The 24036-nt window shown below is 40.0% G+C and overlaps 1 protein-coding gene and 1 pseudogene across 6 annotated transcripts in view; one reads left to right on the forward strand and one right to left on the reverse strand.

Moving 5' to 3' along the window:
* The window catches only part of VPS13C (vacuolar protein sorting 13 homolog C), a 196197-nt gene extending 177933 nt beyond the window's left edge, over positions 1-18264 (reverse strand). For 5 of the 6 annotated variants that reach the window (XR_013520680.1, XM_035258764.3, XM_035258763.3 and 2 more), the window contains exons 1-3: positions 18088-18264; positions 4609-4652; positions 1781-1823 (exon numbers count right to left, since the gene is read on the reverse strand). Coding sequence is in view for 4 of the 6 variants with exons in the window: in XM_035258764.3 (XP_035114655.3) it covers positions 1781-1823; positions 4609-4652; positions 18088-18187 (187 nt within the window). In the remaining 2 variants the exon portion in view is untranslated. Of the gene's footprint in view, positions 1-1339; positions 1366-1780; positions 1824-4608; positions 4653-18087 lie in introns of all 6 variants that reach the window. The other variant, XM_078333289.1, reaches the window with a different exon arrangement.
* LOC100398264 (ATP synthase F(0) complex subunit C2, mitochondrial pseudogene) lies at positions 18186-20816 on the forward strand (annotated as a pseudogene).
* The last annotated feature ends 3220 nt before the right edge of the window (positions 20817-24036 follow it).

The following is a 24036-nucleotide window of genomic DNA, read 5'->3' on the forward strand; positions in this document are numbered from 1 at the left end:
GGGCAAGAGATCTGAATAGACATTTCTCAAAAATAGGCATACAAATGGCAAACAGGTACATGAAAAGGTGCTCAACATCACATCCTCAGAGAAACGCAAATCAAAACTACAATGAGATACCACCTCACCTCACTTAAAATGGCTTTTATCCAAAAGACAGGCAATAACAAATGCTGGCAAGGATGTGGAGAAAAGGAAGACCTTGCATACTGTTGGTGGGAATCTAAATTATTATGGCCACTATGGAGAACAATTCAAGGGTTTCCCAAAAAACTAAAAATCGAACTCCCATATGATCCACCAATCCCACTGCTAGGTCTACAACCAAAACAAAGGAAATCAGCTTATTGAAGAGATACCTGCACTCTGATGTTTAATGCAGCACCGTTCACAATAGCCAAGATTTGGAAGCAACCTAAGTGTCTATCAATAGATGAATGATTAAAGAAAATGTGGTATATATACACAGTGGAGTACTATTCAGCCATAAAAAGAGTGAGATCCTTCCATTTGCGGCAACATGGATGGAAATGGAGGTCATTACGTTAAGTGAAATAAGACAAGTACAAATAGACAAACTTCACATGTACTCACTTACTTGTTGTAACTAAAAATTAAGATAACTGAACTCATGGAGACAGAGAGTAAAACAATGGTCACTAGAGGCTAGGAAGAGTAATAGGGGAGGATGGTTAATGAATACAAAAATATAGTTAGACAAAATGAATAAGACCTGGTACTGGATAGCACAACAGGATGATTGACTGTACATTTTAAAATAACTGAGTATTAATTAGATTGTTTGTAACACAAAGAAAGGATAAATACTTGAGGTGATGGAAACCTAATTCATCCTGATGTGATTATTACACACTGTATGGCTGTACCAAAATATCTCATGTACCCCGTAAATACATATTCCTACTATGTATCCACAAAAATTATAAGTAAAAAAATTTAATGAAAATAATAGACACTGGGGACTCCCAGTGAGGTAGGGATTGTGGAGAAGGGTGAAGGTTGAAAGATTACCTGTTGGATACAAAGTTCAATATTTGAGTGAATTTTGTATCCAACAGGTAATCTTTCCTAGAAACCTATTCCCCACGATTACTCAATATATGTATGTAACAAACATGCACACGGACCACCTAAATCTAAACTTTTTCAAAATATAAATTAAATAAATAAAAATAAAAACCAGATAGCATGGACTACATGGGAAAACTTTGTAAATTAAATGCCCTATTAAAAAATGTATTCCACAAAGATATATATTTACTTATAGACAGTCTTAGTGTGGGAGTTTTAACTGCAAAGAGAGAGACTTTGTACTTACCAAAACATATCCTCCAAACCACATTGCTGCATAATACATCAAGTGAAAATGGTTGAACAAAACATGAAGGACATAAGCTCCATTTACAGTTTACCTACGGGAGTCTGCAAATTATACTACTTTCACATTTAAAGAAAAAGCACATAAAACTTGGAAATCTAACGTGAAAATGGGGGCATATTTTGCATGGTGGAGCCAAAACCTGAAGAATGCCACTGTAGTACAAACATCCTTCCATTTTCCACCTTTTGTCATAAAAATAGGAAGTATGCGTATTTTATATATAATATACATTAGGCTCAGAACTCTACAAGCTCTAATTAATGTAATTTAAAAAATATCTCACACTTTTAGTCAAAGATTTTTTTAGGTTAGATAACACAAGCAAAATAGAAAACTGAAAGGACTAAGAATAATTCAAATGAAGACTAAAGTACTTACCAATTTGGCCAGCCTTGACTTTAAAAGGAACATCCAATTCACTCTTGAGAAGAAAGAGAAAATGTAAAGGACATCTTAAATCCTTAAGCCACCCAAAAATCACTTTTGTCTGATCATTTAAATATACATCTCTAAAGAAAAACAAAAAACAAATTTTCTGTATTTGAATAACTCATAAAGGACATGTTTTATAACTAAAAAAAATTTTATTGGCCAGGCACGGTGGCTCATGCCTGTAATCCCAGCACTTTGGGAGGCCAAGGCAGGTGGATCACCTAAGGTCAGGAGTTTGAGACCAGCCTGGCCAACAAGAAGAAAACCCATCTCTACTTAAAACTTTTAAAAAATTAGCCATCGTGGTGGCAGGAGCCTGTACTCCTAGCTTCCTGGGAGGATTAGGCAGGAGAACTGCCTGAACCTGGCAGGCGGAGGTTACAGTAAGCCGAGATCATGCCATTGCACTCCAGCCTAAGTGACAAGAATAAAACTCCATCTCAAAAAAAAATGAGTTTTACAACTTAAGCTTTGACTTTAAAGAATTCACAAGAGAAACAAAATGATAAATAGGAAAAACAGAAAGTTTGTAGTTAAATAACCAGATAAACTGATTACTTGCTTTAAGTAAACCAAATCTAATGGAAATTAAAATCAAATCAAATGAATGTAAACAGATGGACAATGTTTATCTAAAATACTAGAACAAGGAAAACGAATAGTCTTTTTGCATAAATTAGTCGAAAACAATACAGAACAATTCTCACTCAAATATATTTAGTAAATGAATAAATTTTAAAATCTTAAAAGAAAAGCTAGATTCCCAAAATATTATTTACCGAATTAGCATTTCCTTTAGGTAAGTTACAGACAGGTACCAACGAATAATAATAAACCTTCACTTACCTATACCTAGTTGTTTGGAGTACAGGTAAGTGAAGGTTTATTATTAACTTTTGAATCTTTTAAGAGTCAAAAGTTCAAATAACTGTTTTTATTCACAGAATACTAAACAATAACTGACACTCATAATGATCACCTGAGTCTTTGGAACTATTAAAAATTAAACCAGTTAGTACAGCCATTCTGTTAGATGTAACTTAATATATACTAATACTATAAAAATTTGACCCACAAAATATAGGTAATAACCAAAATAATCAATTTACCTGATCAACTGATTACATCTGCATTCTAGGTAAACAGGAATTAACAAAATACTATTACAATAGCTTTGGATAAAAAGTCTTTTCTAGAGCCCCCCCCCAAAAAAAAAAAAAAAAAAACTGCTGTCAATAAGGGCAGCTCTGTCCTCTGGAGGACAAGAAAAATAAATTCACATTCCACAGGATACAAAGTACATACTTCCGAAAAGGAGGCCTCATGCTCATTTTAATCCTCCTGAAATAATTTTCACAAAAAACAAATGTAAAGAACTCATATCAAAGTGAGACCTCATCAATCTAATTTAACTAGAAAAAGGAGGCTACTTTGAATTAATAAAAAACATAAATCACAAAATAGTTTATTTAATTACAACCAAAACTTTAATTAGGCTAAAACAGAGTACAAATTATTTGTCTCCTAAGTATGCTGATATATATTCTGTCACTACAATTCTATTTATATTGTCATGAATAGAGAAAAAAAAACCCTATCTTTAACAACAGAATCAAAAGGTCTAAATTTCTGTTTAAAATTTAGAAGTTGTAGCATCCTATATAAAACAGAGAAAAATAGTTCAATATTTTGAGTACCTACTATACGCCAGGCTCGACTTCTCATCTTATTGTTTTATACTCTAATACTATAAAAATCTGGCCACCAATATAGGAAATAATTAACTAAAATAATCGATTTACCTAATTTTGTTTTATACTTAACTCCACTTTAAAGTTGATTAAACTCATGCTAAAAGATCAAAAAAAATAAGAAGTTAGGACAGGCGCAGTGGCTCAACACCTGTAATCCCAACACTTTGGGAGGCCAAGGCAGGCAGATCACCTGAGGTTTGGAGTTGGAGACCAGCCTGGCCAACGGGGCAAAACCCCATGTCTACTAAAAATCTTTGCTGTCAATAAGCACAAATTACAGGCAAGGCACCTGTAATCCCAGCTACTAGAGAGGCTGAGACAGGAGAGCTGTTTGAACCCAGGAGGCGCAGGTTGCAGTGAGCCAAGATTGCACTACTACACTCCAGCCTGGGCGACAGAGTGGGACTCCGTCTCAAAAAAAAAACAAAAATTAAGAGTTAGAAAGCTGAAAAAATTAACTAAACAATAAACTCATTAAGTGACTTCATAAACTCACATTTAGCCCAATAAGCTAAATAGAAACCTAGTGGTGGGGGGCGTGGTTTTGTTTGTTTTCAACTCAAATGACACAAATTACTTTCTGGAGCTAGAGTCCAGAAAATCCTATTTTACCTCTTAATATTACTATAATAAAGCAAGACTGTAAATATATTTCAAAAATATAATTATTTATTAGATACATTATTTTAAACTAAACTCTCATTTATCTCAAAAATATGTAAAGATACTTCCGAAGAAAAATATTTCTGTAAGGAAAAAGTCAACCACAAAACTGTACAGTCAAATTAGATTAAGGAAAAACACTCCATTTTCCAAGAGATACTATTTTGATTATTAGGGGGAAAAATTTCTAACTCTTTAATCTCAGATTTTCCAACAGCAACTGGGTAAACAAGTAGTCCTTCTTTGAGTGATTCCATTATTTTTTCTGTACCAGGTATCGGATGCCTAATAAGCAAACGTTTCTAAGAACTTACCAAATTAAGTGAGATATTAGCATAGTTAAAAAAAAAAACTTACCAGGGCATTTTCTTTTATCTGTAGATTACCTAAAGCCACATTACCTTTAAAAAAGAAAAAGAGGAAAAAATATTACAATAACACACCAATTAGTATAATCTATCATAATATAGTACCAAGCAGCAAGAAACTGGGCTAAGTGCGAAGAAAACAGTGATAAGCAAAACTGACTTAGCTACCAGCACAAAATAGTTGCTACATACGGTCAGGAGTTATTAACTGTAGCACACTATAAGTTAGCCCAGTGTAAAAGAAATTATAAAATATTTAACTAGCTAACATTTAAAAAAACAATGGGAAAGAAGCTGGAGCTTTTTGGATAGAACTTTAAGACCAAAGAAAGTAGCCATCATTTTGAATGACTGAGCCAAAATCCGAAGATATAAAGAGATGATGACAAGGTCAGATCGATCATCCTCGGTTCTTTAATTATGGTATCGGTTAATATTTTCTTCAGAAACATGGTGTCTTTTCATGTCTCCAAACATGCTGCCTTCCCGATGATCACTGTATGTGCTTCTAGTCCAACTTCTATTATATCCATACGCTGCTATGAAAATACTATGACATGACTCGAATTTTAAACACTATCCCTGAATTCGTTGATACACCATAGTTAAATATTCATGCTCACATAAAAACTTAAGGAAGAGGCCGGGCGCGGTGGCTCAAGCCTGTAATCCCAGCACTTTGGGAGGCCGAGGCGGGTGGATCACGAGGTCAAGAGATCGAGACCATCCTGGTCAACAAGGTGAAACCCCGTCTCTACTAAAAATACAAAAATTAGCTGGGCACAGTGGCGCGTGCCTGTAATCCCAGCTACTCAGGAGGCTGAGGCAGGAGAATTGCCTGAACCCAGGAGGCGGAGGTTGTGGTGAGCCGAGATCGCGCCATGGCACTCCAGCCTGGGTAACAAGAGCGAAACTCCATCTCAAAAAAAAAAAAGAAAAGAAAGAAGTTTTCATTTCACTTAAATTATGCTAAGGCTAATAAAACTATAGTTTCAACACTAAATGCAGGCATAAATGACTTATATATTTTCCTAATCATTTATGACACATTTTTTTAAAACTATAGTAGCTATGTTCCCCATTAACATTTTTCAATCGAGTAACTTTTTCTTAGGGTATTTTGGGGTAAATTTAAAAGTATATTTAATTTTTTATGCCATTTTAGAGATCTGCTTTTCCCCAGATCTCAAAATGAAACATTTATTAAGGACCCATTATATGTTAGGTGCCGGAAAGAGAAAGATTACTGAACAATGTCCCTGCGATAAGGTACTCAGCTTAGTAGAGGGGACGGTGCAAAACTAACTGCGGTGTCTGCCATGACTTTTAATGGCAAAAACTGCAACGACTTCTGTACTAAACTAATACTTTCCTAAAAGTTTAGAAATATTCCAATAGAAGCACACACAAGATGAAAAGGAGGAGCCACCTAACTGACTAGGGAAATCAAGAACACACATAGGGTAAAAGAGCATTTACCGGGTGGACAAGAAAAGAGGGCAAATGATATGTGTGAGTAGGGCACATTTCTGAAAGCACAGCTGGTTTGGTGTAAATGAAGGGTGTGAGAAAAGGATAGGAAATCAGGTCAGAAAGGCAGGCAGGGGCCAGACTAAGGAAGGGCTTTTAAGATAAAAAATTCCAGACCCACCAAAACAAAGAGAGAAAATATACGTAACAGAGATTATGTTATTACTCAACTATCCTAAAGAATAACTATTGATCTGCCCAAGCAATTTAGCTACAAGGATATTGCAATATTGGGAGGGAAAGAAGGAAGCACAGAAGGAGGGAGGGAGGGAGGGAGGAAAGGAAGGAAAGAACCTAAAGATCTAAATGTCCAGCAAGAAGGCATAACTCACAATACATCTGTATTATAAACAAACAAAAGTAGACATGGGGAAATGTTCAAAAAATATTGAGGTTTTTTTTACAGGTAAAAGAATGCCCAGATTGATCTAATTTTAAAAGTATCTATATATGCACAAATGTGCATTCCACACATACACAGAAAAAAAAAACATATGATGCCATAATGCTCACAGTGGTTATTTCCATAAAATAAAGTTCATTTTCTGTGTATATACAGTTCTTAAATTTTCTAAAATAAATCATCAAAAACTACAATGAAGGAAGAAAAGGAGGAAAGAAACCTCACAAATGGTAAGAAAATACTATAGCATATAGCAGGAGGGAAATGAAAGAATACAGGCAGTGAGGAAACTTCCATAATACAATGAAAAGAAATTAAAACCTAAAATAAGGAAGAAACTTCAGGATCAAAGAGGTAGAGTCACAGTAAAGAGTTGTTTTGGAGGCAGAATATACAGGATATCATCCTGCCTAGACGCAGAACAATAAAGCAGTCATGAAGACTAGCATGTTTAGCAAGTCAGGAGGAATAAAAGTCCTTATGCATTATATAGGCACTAATATTACATAAAGACAAATATTCCTGGATTCAAATCTGTCATGATGAATTACACAAAATTATAATTGGGAAGTCTATTCAAGCCCACAGAGTAATCTGCACAGATGCCAGTGCTTATCTGTAACCATCCAAACTAGTTTAACAAGATCTAAGGCCCATATTCGGACTTTCAGCTGCTCATAAATTTTGACCGTTCTACCTAGTCATTCTTAATTGGTAGGTCAAGTGTCACCAAGAGTGATCAGAAAACATCTGCATTAGAGGCGAAGCCTTTATAACAATTGTTAAGGCACTAACATAATGTGTGTAAAAATATAAATATACTTGTAAAACGTGGGCTGTTTCTGTTGCCTTGACACTTTAGTTCTTTGATCAAGTAGTAGGTAGCAGGTGGTACTTAAGACGTGAAATGTTGGGCCGGGCGCGGTGGCTCACACCTGTAATCCCAGCACTTTGGGAGGCCGAGCGGGTAGATCACGAGCTCAAGAGATCGAGACCATCCTGGTTAACGTGGTGAAACCCCATCTCTACTAAAAATACAAAAAAAATCAGCTGGGCATGGTGGCGTGTGCCTGTAGTCCCAGCTACTCAGGAGGCTGAGGCAGGAGAATTGCCTGAACCCAGGAGGCGGAGGTTGCGGTGAGCCGAGATCGCGCCATTGCACTCCAGCCTGGGTAACAAGAGCGAAACTCCGCCTCAAAAAAAATTTTTTTTAAAAAGATGTGAAATGTTGAAAACTACCAATATGGCTAACAGAGTTAGGTAAATATATTTAGACAAACTGGCAGACAAAAAGAGATCGTACTTATTACAGGGTGCTAGAATTAAAGATGGCTTTTTTATTAATGCTTTTCAGGATTTTCTAGTTTTATAATAATTAGATATTAATTTTATGTGAAATTATGGAAGTTATAAGAAGGAAAATGGGGAAATAAAACAAAAGTAAATTCACATGTCAATATGATTTAAATATTTTTATATAAATTTTTCTTATATCTATTACTGCCTTACTCCCAACATGTAACAAAGAAATATATATTTCTGCTACCCAGTCTAACAAATGCACACTTCCTCTTTGAAAATGTGAATGTTATCTAACAAACAGTAACTCTAACAGTGAAATAAGAATAATACATTCTACAAGTTATTTGCACTGAAGGAGGAGCCTCTAGTTCTAATACAAAGAATAGGGAAGGAATAAGCAGCATAATTCAGATTAACACTGGCACCAGTGTAAAGAGGTAAAAGTGCATTCAGACGTTCAACTAGTAGATGAGTATTTATCTTGGTAAGGCAATGGACTAACAGGTACTCTCCACCAAACTGCATGCTGACTGATAAATACGCAGCAGCGTCATTTCATATCCTATGGATTCCAGGAATCCTGCTGGAAGATAAGTAACTTGTGAGATCAGATTAAACCATCTCCCCCCTAAAAATCAACCATTTTATATTTAACTGAACACTGATGAAAAAGATTTCATTTTCCTTTTCTACCTTAAGGCAACATAGTAATTCTATATACATGTAAATAACTTTACTGCTATAGCCAGATCACCAGGGCTAAGAACACACAGAAGCCCTAGAAAGTTTCCCAAAAAACTGAAGGAAGGATAAATATTTGTGTCCAATCTCTTAAAAAAAAGATAAAGGATATGGTGACTAATAATTGGAGATGAATAAAATTAACTCTGCCAGCAAGGAAAAGTCCAAAGCCAATCCTACAATCAAGTGGCTCTAATCTTACCAAGTCTAAACAGACAAGGAAATTCTGTGAAGCGATCTCCCTTACGTGGGACAGGCCCATGGGAGGAGGGTAGACACGTGCATAGTAAGTAGTCCGTGCTTCAGAAGAGACCCCACATGATTTCACTAATAAACTACAAATAATTGGGGTGTAAGTATATTGCTAGAAAGTCATAGTTTCCAAGCCAATCTCGAAAGATATTTTAAGAAATACACTAAACGGGCCAGGTGCAGTGGCTCACACCTGTAATCCCAACACTTTGGGAGACCGAGTCAGCTGAATCACTTGAGCCCAGGAGTTCGAGACCAGCCTTGCCAACATGGCAAAACTCTGTCTCTCCAAAAAAATTAGCAAGCCATAATGGCCGGCGCCTGTAATCCCAGATACTCGGGAGGCTGAGGCAGGAGAAGGCTCGAAGCAGGAGGCAGAGATTGCAGTGAGCCAGGATTGTGCCACTACACTCCAGCCTTGGTGACAGAACCAGAGCAAAACCCAGTCTCAAAAAAATAAAATAAAATAAAATAAAAAAACCTCTAAAAGGGTAAATCCTGTATCAAAATTTAGTGATCCTCATCAATGAACCAGAAGATGAAAATGGAAGTAAATTAGCAAATGACACCAAGAGTTGGAGTTATCTCAAAAAAAAAAGTAGAGGCCGGGCGCGGTGGCTCACGCCTATAATCCCAGCACTTTGGGAGGCCGAGGCAGGTGGATCACGAGGTCAAGAGATCGAGACCATCCTGGTCAACATGGTGAAACCCCATCTCCACTAAAAATACAAAAAATTAGCTGGGCATGGTGGCGCATGCCTGTAATCCCAGCTACTCAGGAGGCTGAGGCAGGAGAATTGCCTGAACCCAGGAGGCGGAGGTTGCGGTGAGCCGAGATGGCACCATTGCACTCCAGCCTGGGTAACAAGAGCGAAACTCCGTCTCAAAAAAAAAAGTAGAAATAGTTGCTAAATTATAGAAAACAACCAAGCTACTATATTTATAAATAAAAACCAAATGGTACTGGCCTAATACGGAAAATCCTGCCTAAATCCAAGAATGGTTTTTCAAACATATAATCATCTACAAAATAAATGTAAGACATATAGTGCTATTGTTAAACACCTCCAGCCAGAAATAATCTCTAAACTTCTGCAGAAATTTAGGCTATACCTTTCTTACGGTACTTAGCACTTAACTTTATATAAACCCCCAGCCCAAGATTATAAACTTCTTACTGATTCTCCTCAGAATAGTTACTCAATAAATACTGACTTCAGAATACATACTGTACTGGGTGGAAACAACTACAATGAGAACATAAATCTTTATATTCTGGAAAACACTTTCAGATATATAACATTACTCCATCTCACAGCCTCCTGGGGGAGGAAACAGGTTGTATGTATTAAGCAATAGAAAATGAGGCTTCCAGAGATTAAATGACTAGCCCAAGAATGCTGTGGCAATCTAGTAGTAAGTGGTAGTGCCAAGGCTCAAATCTTATAACATTCAATGCTGTGTTCAGAGTAACACTGTTCTCCCAAATAGCAGAGCATAAAGGGTACAGGATGTTCATTCAAAAGACAGTCCTACCTCCCCGGATAAGAAAAATGCCATAAAAAAATCAGACTCAGCACTGACAGGCCAGTGTGGTTTTAGTTCCACTTTCGGTGTCTGTATTTTCAAAAAGATGTGAAAAACTCCAAAACAAAAAGGATAACTAAAAGTTGCATAACAAGGGCACAGTCAGAAAGGTAGGATGCAGTCAAGGGGTTATGTTCAGAGCATACCCAGAAGAAAAGATAGTGCCACAGGGGAAAACAGATGCAGGAGATGCTATTACAAAATGGTCATTTTAGTAATTTTTAAAAATCTCTTTTTTTCCTCCAAAGACAGAAATTCACAAATTATAATTTAAAACTACTGGGGACCATAAAGATACTTAAATCTAATCCCCTCTCACTTTATGAATGAAAAAATTAAAGTCCAAAGAGATCTGGTACTTTATCCAAGGTGATACAATTATTTGTGGCAGTACTAAGAATAGACTCCATGTCTCCTGACTCTCCAGAGTCAGAGTCAGGAGACACAGAATATAACATAAAACATAGAAATCAATCCACAACTGTGGCTAAACACGAAAACCAACCAACAAACAAAAATACCATGCTACAATCCATGAGATTAGCTTTGCATAACGTAAAACAGTGAACGAAAGAACGCTCTGTACTTATTTTTTAAGATTTTGTTTATGTATCGATAATATAAACGTTCATTATTTATTTGAAAGTATATCCAAATGTTCTGACACATTCATTTTCCAGGAAAGTGAGCTAAAGTAGATGACTCGACAGTTTTTAAAGCACGAATCCAATTATTTTAATGACTTCTGTTTTAGTAAAGAGTACCAAGGGAAATATTACAGCTACTCATTTCAAATGAATCTAGCTAGTCAACCCAGATTAACCAAGCTAGACTCCTTTCAGTGAGTTCACAGTGACTTTGTCTGCAGGGAGGAAGGCAGAAAAGAGAAAGGAAACAACTCTGACTCTTACTCTTTCCATTTCCTTATTGAAACAGGAAGTCATAGTGAATAAAGATGGAAAGCTGCAGCTACCGCTGAACGTTCTCCCTTGGAATTCACTTCAGGGATCTCCTACTATTGAGTAGTGTGGTAGAGCTTCCTAGCAGAATGGTTACCAAAGTACCAATTCTCAGTTCTGGTTCTAGAAAAGAAGTCAATTTTTAATTAGTAATGATACTTAAATATGCAAAAAAGTGCTGGGCGCGGTGGCTCAAGCCTGTAATCCCAGTACTGTGGGAGGCCGAGGTGGGTGGATCACGAGGTCAAGAGATCGAGACCACCCTGGTCAACATGGTGAAACCCCGTCTCTACTAAAAATACAAAAAATTAGCTGGGCATGGTGGTGCGTGCCTGTAATCCCAGCTACTCAGGAGGCTGAGGCAGGGGAATTGCCTGAACCCAGGAGGCGGAGGTTGCGGTGAGCCGAGATCGCGCTATTGCACTCCAGCCTGGGTAACAAGAGCGAAACTCCGTCTCAAAAAAAAAAAAAAAAAAAAAAGTGCTAACATTTAAATTGTAAGCAGTGCTTTAACTGACAGTAACTGAGCCTAAATACATATTACACCATTGACTTGTCCTCTGTTATTTTAAATGCTAAACAACAGGCTAATGAGAAATGCAGCCTCCACTACACCAACTGTTGGCTGAGAGGAAAAAACTAAAGAAAATCCCTCTACAGGTTTAGAAATATCTAGATACTGCCATCTTTTATGTGTCAAAGCCAGAAAAAGCAAAAAGGCCTGCTCTTTCTTTCATTTTCAAGCTGCCTTACAGGAACCTGTTAAGACAATATATTACAGTATATTAGACTAGAATGCACAAACATTAGCATGAGCCTGGAACCTCATTTATCTTGTCACTGTCATTGACTGGGGCTCTTTACTCACCAATATCGGGTGAAGATCAAAAAAGGAAAGATAAAGATACATCATTTAAATACCTTTTCTCACTATGATTGCAGAGGAAGTGGCCATACCAATCATCCAATGAAGGATCTCACAATGTTCCTGCCTTGCTACATCATCAAAGTTTAAAGACAGAAGAGATGAACTTGTTTAACCTTTCACTTACAGATAAGAAACCAATGGTCACCTGTCAGAGACATGCCAAAAGCTACACAGCTAGACAGTATCAGAGACGGAGTAACAGGAAAGAGGCTTGCTCATTCCCAGTCCAGTGGTCATTCTCCTTTCTTACGCTGCTCTGCTCCAGCAGTATCTGGCAGCTCAAGGGGAGGTGTCAGGGGTGGCATCAAGGACAGAAGAGTAAATAGCACAGTTTGGGCCACAAACTCTGAGGGCATTGCACTTGGCTTCTATTCCTGGTCACCGGAGTCACCCTTGTATCCAACACATCACAGCCTCTATGTTGATTCCACTTGTCCAAATATCAAGAACAGCAGAGTTCCGAGTTACGGAACATTTTCCTGCTGACTCTCCACAGTAAATCACTTTGAAAAACCAAACTGACAAAGGTTCTACATTGCGACAATACTACTCAAATCAAATTGCAAAAGACGTGGCATTTCAACATACCTTTTCAAACACGTTACTCTTTAAACAATTATATCCTGGACACATCCCAATAGCTAAGGGCTGTGCAATTTACCTCTTGGTATGTTTGCGGGGAACAAAAATCTAGATAAACCTTCCTACTCAAGTAGGCAGTACATGCCCACCAGGCACTTTTCCGAACCTCTGAAAGCCTGACTTACAAACTAGCTGGCAGGTAATACTGTAAAAGCATAAGCATAAATTCAAAGGCAAACAGAGTTGTTTTTTTTAAAGAAATGTGTTTGAAAAATAAGAAATGTTTAGGTATGACAGCACTACACAAAATTATCACTCAATAGAATACTGACACCTCTAAGAAAACCAAACACCGCATGTTCTCACTCATAAGTGGGAGTTGAACAATGGGAACACGTGGACACAGGGAGGGAACATCACACACTGGGGCCGTTAGGGGGTGGGCGGCAAGGGGAAGGAGAGCATTAGGACAAATACCTAATGAATGCGGGGCTTAAAACCTAGATGATGGGTTGCCAGGTGCAGTAAACCAGCATGATACATGTACACCTATGTAACAAACCTGCACGTTCCGCACACGTATCACAGAATTGAAGTAAAAAATAATAATAACTTTGGGAGGCCGAGGCGGGTGGATCACGAGGTCAAGAGATCGAGACCATCCTGGTCAACATGGTGAAACCCCATCTCTATTAAAAATACAAAAAATTAGCTGGGCACGGTGGCGCGTGCCTGTAATCCCAGCTACTCAGGAGGCTGAGGCAGGAGAATTGCCTGAACCCAGGAGGCGGAGGTTGCAGTGAGCCGAGATCGCGCCATTGCGCTCCAGCCTGGGTAACAAGAGCGAAACTCCGTCTCTAAAAAAAAAAAAATAATAATAATAATAATAATAATACTACTTGTAGAAGTCTGAAGTTAGAAGAAACATCCATATGAAAATAAAACAGACTGTTTTCCATCACCCAGCTAGGTTTGGTTAATCATCATTACTATCAATATTATCAACAATGACAAAGGATTTTGACCTAATCTATCTCACAAATACATTGAGTATTATACATGCACTTTACAGATTAGGAGACTGAGAATTGAAATGTTTTGCCCAGAGTCCCACAGCTAATAAATAATCAAGGTCTCAATTATCTACAACGGCAAGGATTTTTAAAAGGAAATTCTGCTTAGATTACTTTTAAAAACACACAGGAACTGCCTGGCATTAAATATTTAAAGAACAGAAAAACAACGGTAGGATGTTTGTTTGCTTTGCTTCTCAAATTTAAAGGCAACGTCTAAAGCATACTTCCTGATTCTGGACATTCCAGTAATTTTCCCCAAACTTCTCAACCTTTTCTAATTGTAAATTTCATTATGAATGCCTACATATATGAATATATGCACAGTACACTCTTTTCCAAATCATGTTAACATAATATTTTGATTCTTAAAACTACTTCCAAAGATCACCCAAGCAAAGATTATGCATTTTTATTGACATGATACCTTTCTGTCACTTAAGATATCAATTTCTCTCTAAAATCACAGATTTCATAAGAGTAATCTACTTCCTCTGTGACCTTTTTAACTCCTTACAATTTGTTCAGCAGCCAGCAGGTCTACTACACATGCAGAAGAAAATCTCAGTCTCCCGCTTAGACTAGGGTTTCTCAACTAACGTTTGAGCTGGACAGTTCTTCATTGCAGGAAGTTGTCCCCTGCGTTGTGGAATGTTTAACAGTACTCCAGGGGTCTATCCACCACAAGCCAGTAGCATATCTCTTCCCTCAATGTGACAACCAAAAACGTCTCAGACACTGTCAAATATCCCCTGGGGCACAAAGTCACCTCCCATTGAAAACCACTGCTTTAGGCTAGTTAGATGCACCAGTTAAGATGTATCAAAGTAGTGTATCAACCGATTTCAAAGAATACTAAGATCAGGTGTGTGAAATATTTACAGGATGCATTCTTCCCTTTCTCAAGACTTGGAAATTCAACAAGAAAAAAAAAAAACTCTATGAACTGTAAACCTTACCTGCTAAAGCAAATAGTTTTCAAACAAGATTATACAGAATTTTCAATTTTTAAAAAAACTTGTCAACATTGTGGATGCCATATCAGCTATTTTATTAAATATTCCCATTTGTTTACTCAAAAAAACTTCAAGACAAATTTACTTAGCAATATTTTGAAAGAACAGGAAAAATCAACTCAGATATCTTGCCTCCAATATTAATGAGGAATAGGGTTAACGACAGATTGTGCAATAACTCTAAAAGCTCGTGACTTCTAGCCTTTTTTATTTAACCACAAAAATAAAAGGCAGCAAAACTTTACAGACGCAGAGTTGAGAGCAGGTCAAGCTAGGAGAATCCCTGATCGGATGTTCACTGGACACAATACGCAAAACAAAAGAGTTTACTTGCTCAGGCCTATTATAAAGTTAATACTGGCCACCAGCAGAATACCTTATTCTAAAAATTTTTAAATGAGATGAAAGAAAGTCTCCTTTTCTAGATTTCCCCAAAAAAGAAAAAAGGAAAAATAACATAAAATTACGGCATTTTTAATGTCAGTTGCGAAAAAGTTCAAAATCTTCAAGCAGTACTCCTCGATGCCATGGTAAAACCATTGTTAGAACAACAGAAGACTGGCATCATCTTAGATGTTACCTAGTCCAACCTCTAATTTTTTTTTTTTTTTGAGACGGAGTTTCGCTCGTTACCCAGGCTGGAGTGCAATGGCACGATCTCGGCTCACCGCAACCTTCGCCTCCTGGGTTCAGGCAACTCTCCTGCCTCAGCCTCCCGAGTAGCTGGGATTACAGGCACGCGCTAATTTTAAAGATAAAAGAGGGTAACATTTGATGGCAAGGGAAGCTTTGACTATAGATCCATACATTTTATCTTTTTAAAAATAAAACGTCTGAAGTAAATATGGCATAATATTGTAACATCGAAATATGGGCAGTAATTACATGAAAATATTACATTATCCAGTATGACTTAAAGTTTTCAGAATTTAAAAATATTTTTTCTATAAAAGTTTAAGATGAAGAAATTAAGGCCCAATAAGGTAAGTGGCTTGTCCAACACAACACACCATTCATTAGGCCTATTCAGATTTCAGATTTGCTGCTCCACTGCATTTTCAAATTGCAAATGTTTACAAACTATAAGAAATCACTGGAGATAATATTGCCAGTATTCTTAAGAAACACTTGATTTCTGCAGAAGGTGCTGGACATTTAAATCCTAAGTGTGTCTTTCTTTACTTCCCTTTCTTTTACATTATATTGAGTGTGGGGGGGATGTAAACAATGTACAGTAGGCCCCCCACATCCACGGATCGAACCGACTGCAGATCTACCGCAGATCAAAACTATGTAGGGAAAAAAAATAAAAAATATCAATTCAGCAATAAAAATAATGTAATTACTTTGTTTAAAGACAATAGACCAACTACTTACATAGCATGTACTTGAATTGGGTATTTATTATAAGTAATCCAGAGATGACAAGGTACACAGAAGATGTGCATAGGGTACCTAAAAACACTAGGCTATTTAAGGGACTTAAGCAACCTTCGATTTTGGTATGGGCAGGTATACTGAAACCAATTCCCCAGAGATACCAAGGGACTATTGCATTGTTGGGCACACCACAGTGAACCAATCAAATAATCAGCCACTGATGAAAAACAGGCTCTCGGCCAGGCACTATAGCTCACACCTGTAATCCCAGCACTGGGAGGCTGGGGCGGGAGGATCATTTGAGTCCAGGAGTCGCCACTGCACTCCAGCCTTGGCAACAGAGCCAGATCCTGTCTCAAAAAGACAAGGGGAAAAAAAAAAACACCCAAAACAGGCTCTTCCGCAAATCAGGGTAGCACCCACCGTTCTATAAACAACATATAAATATATGCTCCACATTATGTAATTATAAATTTTAGAAGGCAGGTTTAAAAAGAAAAAAAAAGGAAAACTAAAAACAGGGGAAATACATTTTAATATTATATTTAATTTAACCCAATATATCCAAATATTATTTCAACACATAAGCAACATAAAAATTGAGGTATTATGTTTTTTCTACTTCATTAGGAGTAACACTTACTCAAAACGATGTTTTAATTCATACTAACAGGACGTCTCAATTAGCACTAACCTCATCTCAAGTGCTGAACAGCCACAGTGGCTAGTGGTTACCCTAACGGACAGGGGAAGTCTATAGCTATTTGTTGCTTGAATTAAAAGCAGATCCATACATTTGAGTCGCTTTTTGAATTTTCCTCCAAAGCTGACAAAATTCCCAAATCTTTTCTCGAGTGAGAGAGTTCCAAAGTCCTCAAAACTTAACACGTAATTCACGCAAACGGTGAAGCTGCTGAAGAGTGCATGTTTAAGCGCACCATTCATTGCATATACACTTAATCTCCAGGATAAAACCGCTGGCACAAATTCCCGGGCATGCAACCAAGCAGACACCTAATTAATGACGATGCTGATCGAGGCTTGAATTCCTCCCTATTGCTCCAAAACAAAATTCAAAACCCTCTTCGTCCTGCCGGAAAACTAAATGTTAAAAGAAGAAATCGTGTTATCAAGAGCTGAAAGCATTAAGAGTAAGAATCCCTGCGCACGCGCCTTTCTTAAAGATCTTCCCTGCCTATTCCTGTCCAAACCCGGCAATCCTAAAGACAAGGAACCCAGTTCTTGCACCCTGTAAAATGACAGTGAAGGTAACTGCGAAATACAATTTCCTTCTTCTTTCTCCTTAGTGCCACTCCGAGCGTGTATGACCAGACAACCATGCTCCCTCCAAGCGGTACCGAAACAGGGCTCTGTTTTTACGCTGTGGGGCCAAAGGGGCCACGCTGAGTGCAGCGAGAGGACCACAGAGACCGGCAGGGCGGGGAGAAGAGGGCCAGGCCTTGGCCTCGGGGACGCGAAAGGTGGCAATTTCGGCAGCACAGGCGGGATCCCGCCCCCATCTCCCCAGCCGGGGTCGGCACTGGGACCCCGAGAATCCGCGCTCCGCAGACGCTCGCGCGTCCAGCACCTGCCGCACCAGGAGGGGGAGTCTAGGGCGGCGGAGGGAGCAGGGCCCGGGCAGGATCCGGGACGGAGCAAGCCCTCGGCAGGGCCCTCAGCGCCCGCAGCCCGCCGGCCGCGCCCTCCTCGCTTACCGCCCCAGATGCCCAGCTTCAGCTGGGACTTGTTCAGGTTCTCCACATAGTCCCCCAGGAAGCGGTTCAGCAAGTCCGCGACCACCGACTCCAGCACCATGGTGGGGCCGAGGCCGCGGGAGAGGGAGGAGCCGGAACCGCCCGGCACTGCTGAGGGCGGCGACCAGCGCCGCGAGTGACAGCCCCTCCGGCGCCCGCCTGCCCCCGCGCCGCGCGCGTGACCCCGCCTGTGCGCAGGCGCGTAGTCGCCCGGCTGGCCGTTGCGAGGGCCCGGCGGTGATCCCCGGCCTTTTGCGCGCTGCAGCCCCGGCCCTCTGGGATCCTGCGGAGGCGCGGAGGGGAGGTTTGCTTGGGCCTACCTCGGCAGCTGTGTACGAGGAAAAAAAGAACGTTCGAGAAGAAAAAGTGGGGGCAAGAGTTTCCGAGCACAGGGACATCTTTGTGGCCGCCACCTGCTGTTGACCTCCGGCTGCAGCGCAGTGTCCAGAGCCGCCTGGCCACTAGGCAGCCACCCCTGTACCTGTGGATCAGGTGGGGAAAAGGACCCACTGCGTTCTTGTCCTGCTAGAGTTCGACTCCACCCTCTGATTCTTAAAAACTCATAGGTTTTTTTGTTTTGTTTTGTTTTCTGGATTTGTTCTGTTTTGTTTTTCCCAGACAGGGTCTTGCTCTGTTACCCAGAGTGGAAAGCAGTGGCGGGATCATAGCTCACTGCAGACTTGGCATCCTGGACTCAAGGGATCCTCCTGCCTCTGCCTCCCGAAGAGCTGGGACCAGTGGCCCATGACAAATAATTTAAAGGTGGGAGGAGGGGCCGGCGTGGTGGCTCATGCCTGTAAATCCCAGCACTTTGGGAGGCTGAAGTGAGTGGATCACGAGGTCAGGAGTTCAAGATCAGCCTTGCTAAGAAGATGAAACCCTGTCTCTACTAAAAAATACAAAAAAAAATTAGCCAGGCGTGGTGGCAGGCACCTGTAATCCCAGCTACTCAGGAGGCTGAGGCAGGGATTTGCTTGACCCCAGGAGGCAAACGTTGCAGTGAGCGGAAATCACACCACTGCACTCCAGCCTGGGCAATGGAGTGAGACTCTGTCTCAAAAAACAGAGTGGGAGGAGGGGAACAGAGCCACATGAGAGGGCAGATATCATAGAATAAGAACTGAATATACGTGTTTTGTGGGAAACTCATTCTTTTCCCCTCTCTCTAAGATTCACTCTTAATTCACAAGCCATTAATTAGTTACCTATCTTATTACAGAAATAAAAAACAAAACGTTGTAGTGACTTTTTTTTTTTTTGAGACGGAGTTTCACTCTTGTTACCCAGGCTGGAGTGCAATGGCGCAATCTCTGCTCACCGCAACCTCCGCCTCCTGGGTTCAGGCAATTCTCCTGCCTCAGCCTCCTGAGTAGCTGGGATTACAGGCATGCACCACCATGCCCAGCTAATTTTTTGTATTTTTAGTAGAGACGGGGTTTCACCATGTTGACCAGGATGGTCTCGATCTCTTGACCTTGTGATCCACCCGCCTCGGCCTCCCAAAGTGCTGGGATTACAGGTTTGAGCCACCGCGCCCGGCCTGTAGTGACTTTTTAAGTTTGGGTTACTTGTTATTTATATATCACTTTATTTCATTTTGTCGTTGAACTGTCTTTGATGCAGCACGGCCTTAAAAGCAGAGCTTTTATACCACGAGGTCTTTCAACCCTGGTGAAATTTTACCACCCATTGACGTTCACCTCTTCAGAGAACTGGAAATTTTTTCCTAAAATGTATTTCAGAAAGCTGTTGAGATATAATAAATAGAACCTAAGAAATGCTGATTTGTAGTCACAGGATTTATAAGTACTTTGCCACAAGGTGATGTCCGAGAAACTATTCGTGTGTTGTTCCTAAACAACTGAGGCTTATACAGGATCACAAAGAAAAATCTTAAATTCAAGGTCTGCTGGAGAAGAAAGAAAATCAAAATGGCTACAGTTGGTGTTGTGCCTTAAATACCTTTGTACCTTAAATAAAATTGAAGGTACAAAGAAAGACCCAGTCATTACTAACCAGTACTGTCAAGATCCACTTTCCTCTCCCACTGCTACACACACCGCTCTTCTTTAAGAAGATAAATCCTGCCCACTCTGTCTTCGCTGCACTGGGAGCAGCTCTCCTGCCACAGCCCCTCACCTATCTGCCTGCTCCAAGTTGGTCTCCACTCCCTTTTTGGTCAAGAGCATTTCACAGCTGCTGAGCTGTCCGCTATCTGCAGCGGTGCTGAAACGACCAGAGACACTGACAGATGAGAGCCCCAGAAGCTTGGCAGTCTCACATCCCCTTACCTCACCTGTCTCTAGCCGCAGCTTCAAGGGACATGGACACAGCAGCCAAGTTCATCGGGGCTGGGGCTGCCACCGTTGGGGTGGCCGGCTCTGGGGCTGGGATTGGGACTATGGGAACCTCATCATCGGTTTTGCCGGGAACCTTCCTCTGAAGCAGCAGCTCTTCTCCTAAGCCATTCTGGGCTTTGCCCTCTCAGAGGACATGGGGCTCTTTTGCTTGACGGTGGCCTTGCTCATCTTGTTCGCCATGTGAAGAAGCCGTCTCCATGTCCCATGGTTCTTTCACCCATGTGTGGTCAGCCCTGCGTGTTCCTTTTCCTATACCTCCCCAGATACCCTGGGGAACGTGGTTGGCTCAGGGTTTGACAGAGAAAAGACAAATAAATACTGTATTAATAAGATGTTTCTTGAAAAAAAAAAGAAGATAAATCTTACCCATGTGTTTTTCCTAGCTGGTCACACAGACAAAATATACCTAGTAAGTACTCTGGATTTCTTCACTGTCCACAACAAAATAACAGCCCAACTGGTCTATTCTGCTTTTGCCATCTTTCCTAAATTCTCCGTGTTCCTTTTGGGCCAGGCAATCTCCCTGAAACTCACTTTCTAGCCTCCAGTTATTCCTTCCTCCAGTCTATTCTCATGAACACCAGACTTGATTTCCCGAAGCATAGGTGAGCTTAAGTTACTCACCTGTTTAAAAACATCCAATAACTTCCCAGTGTTTAGAACACTCTATTCAAACTTTCTCTAGGTTCTTTCTAGTCATACACCCTAACAATCCCCTCTTCCTTTTTGTTTTTTTTTCTGTTTTTTTTTTGTTTGTTTGTTTGTTTTGCTCTTGTTGCCCAGGCTGGAGTGCAACGGCACGATCTCAACTCACCGAAACCTCCACCTCCCAGGTCCAAGCAATTCTACTTCAGCCTCCCGAGTAGCCAGGGTTACAGCCATGCATGACCATGCCTGGCTAATTTTTTATTTCTTTAGTAGATGGGGTTTCTCCTTGTTGGTAACGCTGGTCTCGTACTACGGACCTCAGGTGATTCACCTGCCTTGGCCTCCTGAAGTGTTGGGATTTCAGGCCTGAGCCACCGCGCCCAGCCCCCCTCTTCCTTTTTACATTCACATTGACTATGCACCAAAAGGAATGTAAAAAGAAGCAATATATGTTCTGGTTGAGATAAAGCATGTACCATACATACTTAAGAAAGAAACCAATACAAGTATGTACGAGTAACAGGAAAGACGGCACAGACATAGCTTAGTCAAGCAGGTGGAACAACAAACAGGCACGATCTTTTGGGAGAAGTGAGGACCAGTAATGCCTTGTCTAATACAGCAATTCCTTACAGTTCTCTGGTATAGTGTGATAATTTTGAAAGGATAATGTGTAAAGGTGCTTTCATATGCATCAGTTTTACTATGTTTCAGTTATATTTCGTGAGCTGTCATATTATTATGCACAGGTAGGCATTTTGGTGTAATCCTCACAAAACATCTGCGAGGTAACATGCAGGTAGTAGTATGGCCTTTATTTTATAGGAAAATTAAGCTCAGGAATGTTCAACGACGTACCCAAAATCACACAGCAGATATTAATTTCTTCTGCTTCCCTCCGCACTGCCATCCTTTTCTCTTCCAGTCATTATGCAGTTTAACCACCACTGGGCTATTAGTCATTAGCAGCGATCTTACTTTGAAAGGTCATGGCAGAAAAAAAAACTTGGTGGAAAATTTGGCTCTAAATTTTTGGTTCAAAAATGCTATTACCATACAGCATAAAAAGCTTTAAATTTTACTATTTTCCTTTTTCAGCATGTTTTAAGGGATTGATTATGTGCATTCAGTCATGCCCCAAATCTTCCATATTTAAGAAGTCAGAAACGTGCAGTCCCAATTTAAAACGAACTATAACCAATGTCAAGAAACGCCATTAGCGCTCTTATGTATGGCATGGTACCAGAAATAATTTGGATACAGAGGTTAACTGAGAAAATGAGCATTCTCATTAATTATAGTTCTTGCCTTCATTCTGGCTTAAGAACAGTGAGAATGACAACAAAGGCAATTACAAAACTAAGCTTCAGTGAAGGACTGAACAGTAAAAACAGGTAAGCAAAACAGTATTCCTGTTAAAAACAAAAGTGTAAATTAGGGACACTTAAAAATTACTCAAAAATGTTTAAAAAACAAAATCCACACTAACCGCCACCCATATCCTATTCCCCAACCCTAGAGCTTCTGGAGAAAAGCAAAAGGAATTTGGGGGAAAAAGAAAATGGAGGAGAAAGCTAGAGTATAAGCCATGATACCACGGACTGCAGGAAAAGTTAGGGAGGTTAACTAGGAGAAAGCAAGGGAGTGGACTGCAGAATGTTAAGGCCAGAGAGGGGATCATCTGATTAATCCAAACCCCTCAGTTGACAGATGGAGACACTGAGTGCCAGGGAGAATTTAAGGTTTGACTGTCAGAGTGAAAACGCAAACGCAAGTGCCCGACTCCCTGCTCCGTGTTCTTTCCCAGCACTCCATACTCTAGCTGTGTTGAACAAGATGCGTAGGTATTTCAGAACACTAGTATTTTATTGGCTGTAAACTCTCTTCTTGCTTTCCTTGACACTCAACCTCCTGTATTTTTGTAAGTGTGCTTTAAAATGTTTGGTTTCCTTTTACTGAGAGCACCTCTTGTCTTGATGGTGTGTGGTCTATTTATGCTTACTTTACAGAATGGTTTTCCAGCTCCAATACTGGATGTTCCCACAGCTACAGCTGTGAGCTTCCTCTGAGTGGATTTGTATGTTCCAGGCACTCGTTACATCATCCTCCCAAGTACTGGGCGGCTGGCTCACGCTTCCGAGTGAAGTAAAACATAAGGCTTAATGGGGTCACAGGGACCAGCCATGCAAGGGCAAATCTCTGCTATTTTTAAGAAATCACGTACAGGAAATGCTATTAAGGTGTTACTGAAGAAAATGAATCATTAATAAAAATAAAGGAAATCTGCTTTGCTTGCCTGAGGAGAAAAATGTTTTTAAAGGAATCCATGTGTGAATCAGCTAATCCCTAGCCAAGCAAACAATCATCATCATCATAATAGTAATAATACCAGCTAACCGCCAGCCAGCACTTAACTGCCAACCAAGCATTCCATGCATACCTTTTTAACCCCCCCAACAATCTTAAGTGGTCGGAATTATCAACCTCATTTTATAACTTGAGCTCGAACAGGTTCATTAACTTGCATAATGACTTTTCAGCCAACTTCTCAGACTGTAAACTCTGATCTGTGCTCCTAATCACTTTAACCAAGCAAGGGCTCTCACAGGGCCACCAACATCTTGTTTCCTGAGAAAAGCTGAGTCAGAACACGTGCACATGACCCTCAACTATATAATTTGCTAAAACTTTTACCATAGATTTAGCCCTGGCCCAAGAATTTTGGCAAAGAGCAGAGGTGATATCAAGACAAAGAAGTAGGCTGGATTTAGGGGCTCATACCTGTAATTCCAGCACTTTGGGAGGCCGAGGCTGGAGGATCTCTTGAGCCCAGGAGCTCTAGACAAGCCTGAGCAACATGGCAAAAACCCATGTCTACAAAAAATACAAAAATTAGCCAGGT

The sequence above is a fragment of the Callithrix jacchus genome, chromosome 8 (assembly GCF_049354715.1).
Source record: "Callithrix jacchus isolate 240 chromosome 8, calJac240_pri, whole genome shotgun sequence".
Lineage (NCBI taxonomy): Eukaryota > Metazoa > Chordata > Mammalia > Primates > Cebidae > Callithrix > Callithrix jacchus.